At 30.1% G+C, this 4923-nt stretch overlaps 1 protein-coding gene across 1 annotated transcript; it reads left to right on the forward strand.

Moving 5' to 3' along the window:
* Positions 1–467: 467 nt before the first annotated feature.
* LOC127289388 (segmentation protein even-skipped) lies at positions 468–4004 on the forward strand. The gene is made up of 3 exons (XM_051317307.1): positions 468–852; positions 2384–2589; positions 2970–4004. The coding sequence occupies exons 1-3, from the start codon at positions 702–704 to the stop codon at positions 3723–3725; spliced, it is 1113 nt and encodes a 370-aa protein (XP_051173264.1). The 5' UTR covers positions 468–701; the 3' UTR covers positions 3726–4004.
* Positions 4005–4923: the final 919 nt, after the last annotated feature.

The following is a 4923-nucleotide window of genomic DNA, read 5'->3' on the forward strand; positions in this document are numbered from 1 at the left end:
ATTATTCTTCTTTTCTATATCAATTAATTTCTTAAATTGTAAAATATACTATTTAAAATTCACAAAACTAAATTAACGTGTTTATGTATAAACCTAACGAAAGGGAGGCAACATTATCACACATGTTCATGAAACCAGAGAATAGTATATACAGAAGCAAGAAGATTTACCCGTAGAGTAGAGTGAATCATAACGAATTTATATGGCGGAATTATTAGAGATAATTCTCTCACCAAGATCCATAGTAGCACTTTCTCCCCTCCTTTTTAGAAAAGCAGTAGCGCACACACACACAAACACACAACTCAATAATAAGAAGAAATGGGCGTGGCAAGCTGAATACCATTTCAACCAATCACAGTCAACCATGAGGATCGATAGGCCAATGAGAGTGTGGTTACAGTTCAACATTGTTACCACCTCTTCGCAGCACTGTCGCAGAGTCCATAAATACTGCTTCACTCAGCTTAAAATCTTCAGTACACTTCCAGTAAACTACCGTGGATGGTAAAAATTATATTACATTCTACAAAAGTAATTGTGTATTTTTCAGTTTTTTGTTCCAATTCCAGCAGAGCTGGAAAAAAAATAGTGTGATTATATAGTGTGAAGTGTGCAAAAGAAAAAAGGCCGTTTTTTCATTTGAAATAACTGTTCCTTATTTTTTCTCTCTCGACAAAAAGTGATTTTAAAAATTAAAAATGCAAGGCTATCATCAAAGGAGTTTTGAAACTCAACGAGATCAAAGGGAGGAAGAGACCATTGTTGTGGATATAGTGCCACCTCAATATCATATACACAGCACCCCACCTAATAGTCCTCCAATCAATCAATGCATCAAATCTGATAAAGGTAAATAATTCTTTTCTATTAGAAAAAAAAAAAAATCTGTTCTGCTAAATTCATTTCCGTCGGTTCGAAAAGTTAATAGTTACCTTCATTTTCTTGTATTTGATACTAATAGTCAATTTTTTCGGCATAATTGAAAATTTAAATATTGTACCTGCTTTAATTGATAATTATTGTATTGAGAATTTATGTTTTTAAATTACTACAAAATATCTATAATTATCCAATAGCGATTGTTTGCTATTTGCTTTTCACGCATAGTTTTAGGAATATAATATTGCTAATACACTAAATACTGCTATACTTCTAATTTCGGAACATCTGTAATTTCAAATCTATTCAAGTTAAAATTTGTCAGTTATACACAACTACGAAAAATCCCTCTTGAATACATTTTTAAAAGTCAAAAATGTTTACTAATTCTCTTATAGCTAAACTATTAATTTCAATATGCACGAAGGCAGAGTAAACCCTTTGTATACAATATTTATGATATGCAATTATTTTGTTCGTTAAAATCCATTCACAATGGAACTTTTAACAAACAATTAAAGAGTATTACAACTGGTGGTGGTTTTTGCTCTTTACTTGAAAATTTAAATATATAAATTCAATAACGTTTTAAAGACAATACCAAAAGTATTGGTTTGGTGTACCTGATTGATACAGGCATTTTTGACATAACCGGATTAGCATAAGCTGCTTGTTTATAATACAGATTTACGATGGAGTAGGTATAATTTTTTTTTTTTCGATAATTAGTTGTGTATTGGGATAATCCAATTGATATTGTCAGTTGTTACAAACCAATGTTGCATTAAATTTTTCCTTCTTTCTGTCTCATATATACATATTTGAAAGCGCGTCCTTTTCCTTTGAGTCATAAAAATTTTCCTGAAAGATTTGCAGCCATAGTAATCCTTCCTGGAAAGAGGATGGAGAGACAACCGCTTTTGACAAAAGTACCTATTTCTCTCATTCCCCCTGGGCCCTGAAGTTTTATTGCGGTAATTACTTTACGAGGCTTATTTCCCAAAAATACCATTTTTATGATGAATGCATCTTGCAACAGGTTTGTTGCTTTTCTATCATTGCACAAACAATCCGTAACAAATTTAATGTTGGCAATAATCTATTATTTCTTTTTATATCAGCTTTTTTTTCTTCTTCGTCCGTTTAGTTATTTAATTGTACACCGTAGCTAAAATGTTTATTGGAACAAAAATAGATTTCTTCGTTTTTGGGGGAAAAATATTTTTCATGTTCGCCGGCATACATCAAAGAAATTGCGTAACCCACAATAGTAGACACTACGCTATTGTCGTAAAAAGTGCGAGAATTTTTTTTTTTTTGGGGTCGAATTTTAAAAGATGACACTGTAGGGAGTCTGGACCACCTACTTGATTTTAGTGGTCGTTTCTTTTTTAATCAAAGGATGTACCGCGACCACACTTTTTCTGCCGCATTAAGGATTTTGCCTACTACTTCTTCAAATGAAGTGTATATTTAATAGGAAAAATTTGTTATTTTACAGAAGTTTCAAATCAGGAGAAGCAATCACAACAACAACAGCAACAAACACTGAACAATATGGATCCAAATATGCGAAGATACAGAACCGCATTCACCCGGGAACAATTAAATCGACTGGAGAAGGAGTTCCTTAGGGAAAATTACGTCAGTAGACCCAGAAGATGTGAGCTAGCGACACAACTTCAACTTCCCGAATCTACGATAAAGGTAATTATCATTTTTAGAAAGAATATACCGCTGTAGAATAAATAAAAATCTTAATTGAAAGCAATTAGAAGCGGAAATTTTTTTGTTTGATCAGCGATTATAGCGCGGCGCCTTTTTCTTTCCCGTGTAAATAGTATACTTCAATCATCCGAGAGTAAATATAAACGAGTAAGCCTGGAAGCTGATGGCTTCCACGCTTACTCAAATATAATAGTGGTGCGCGTTTTTAAAACAAAATTCGTTAGAACCAAGGTGCTAAGCGCCTCTTAATTAGCAGGCAGGATTTTTGAATTCATTAGCGGAAATTTCTTTTTTCTTTTAATTCCCACAATATTGTCTAATTTTCGAAAGTATTTAATAAATAATTTCTCTAATTGCAGGTATGGTTTCAAAATCGTCGTATGAAGGATAAACGACAAAGAATGGCATTGGCATGGCCCTATATGGATCCAAATTTTGCTGCAACATTGGCAACAATAGCCGCCGCTTCAACATTACAACATCCAGCGTATCCAACGCCAGGCGGTGGTATTCATCTCAACTATCCTGCATTACCAACGGCGGCATATTATGGAACTCGATTTTCTCCTTATGGTGGTGGTGCTGCGCCAACAACAAACGCAGCATCCTTGCCTAGGCCACACCTCCAGTCATCGACTTATCCTCATCATCCACATATTCTACAGTCCCACCATAATTTACCGCCCCTCCATTTACCGGGATTAGGCGTGCCAAATATTGGTAACACACCTTATATGAGTCCACCATTATCACAAGTTGGTGGAACGCCAACATATAGGCCGCCAACAACAATATTACCATCAGAAATGAGTCCAATACATTCTGATGCATCGAGCGATTGCGATTGTTCAAATTCAATTCATCAACATGGCGTATGTCATCATATATCAACACGTGATAAAACAATATCACCACCATTAAAACCAATTGCATTATCAAGTATTGCAACAACGCCAATTCATCAGGCAATGCATCAAAATTTATATGAAACAAAATCAATTAATGATTATGGAATGGGTTTAACAACATCGTCGCCAACATTACAAAAAAGTATTAAAATTGAACCACCAAAATTATTTCAACCATACAAAAATGATATCACGGAGAAAGCATAGACTTAGATAGAGAAGAAAAAATAGGTATTTTTTTTTTTTTTTGTTATTTGTTGGCTGTTGTGCAATAATTTTAAATTGGAAATTCTCAATAATTAAGAGAGAAAAAAATTTCCTTTCCAAAGGAATACACCATTTTGTTGGTAGTTTTTTTTCATAATTTTGAAAAAATTTATTTTAGAAGTTTCTTTAAAAAAAAAAATTCTGTTTCTATTTCTTTTTTACTTTCAATGTTTTTCTTCGTATTCTCATTATTATCGTTAATTCTATTTTTCAAATCATTGAACGTTGAAAATGATTTTTTAAATAGAATTACAAATCATTTTGAGAAAATATTAAAATTATTTTATTTATCCAAAATTTTTAAATTATATATATATATAAAAATATATATATAATAAAATAATATATTAATACAAAAAAAAAAGTAAAGTTATAACAAAGTCGCTATATCTGAAGCTGAAGTACGGAACGTTTATGATAAACGATTTTTAAAGAAATAATTTTTTAAAATGAAAAATTCTACAATTTTTTGCCGAAAAAATATTTCTTATAGTTTTTGTTAACGAAAAAAATTATTAAAAAAAAAATACATTTTTTTAAGAACAAAAATTATAGAATTTTTCCCATTTTAAAAAAATATTTCTTTAAAAATCGTTGTATCATAAACGTTGAGTACTTCAGTTTTGTCTATCTGGTATAATAGAAGTAGAAATAGAATAAAAATAATTGCATAAAACTTCTAGTTTTTAATAATAACAAAAATTAATCGAAATCTCTTATTTCCGATTTAAAATATGCAAAATAATTCATTTTTTTTTTTTTTTACTAATGATTTAAAAGTTTATTCATTTTTGTATATATATTTTGTTTCATAATTCAGATTATATTTATTGTACTTCAAAAAGTTGATTTTATTGTCTATGCAATTTCATTAAATTTACATTACATTGAGAACAACAATTTATTAAAAAAAAAAATTCAAAAAAAAAATTTACAGCTATATTTGAATATTTAAGGCAAAAAAAAAAATTTTTCCAATAAAATATTTTTATTTTACTGAGATTTAAATAAAATACACGCATATATGGAAAGAATATATAAATCTGAAAAAAATTAATGAATATTAAATTAATTATCATTTTGTATTAAGAATACAAATCTTCATTGTTTATAAATATTTTTTTCAGACCTAAAACTT

Source organism: Leptopilina boulardi, unplaced genomic scaffold (assembly GCF_019393585.1).
Source record: "Leptopilina boulardi isolate dan_hultmark-lab unplaced genomic scaffold, ZJU_Lbou_2.1 LbouV2_408, whole genome shotgun sequence".
Taxonomy (NCBI): Eukaryota; Metazoa; Arthropoda; class Insecta; order Hymenoptera; family Figitidae; genus Leptopilina; species Leptopilina boulardi.

Bases quoted from the DNA above. Each gene is read 5' to 3' on its own strand.
- LOC127289388 (XM_051317307.1), top strand. From the start codon at position 702: ATGCAAGGCTATCATCAAAGGAGTTTTGAAACTCAACGAGATCAAAGG. The intron at 853-2,383 runs GTAAATAATTCT...GTTATTTTACAG, and splicing joins ATGCATCAAATCTGATAAAG to AAGTTTCAAATCAGGAGAAG. The intron at 2,590-2,969 runs GTAATTATCATT...CTCTAATTGCAG, and splicing joins TTCCCGAATCTACGATAAAG to GTATGGTTTCAAAATCGTCG.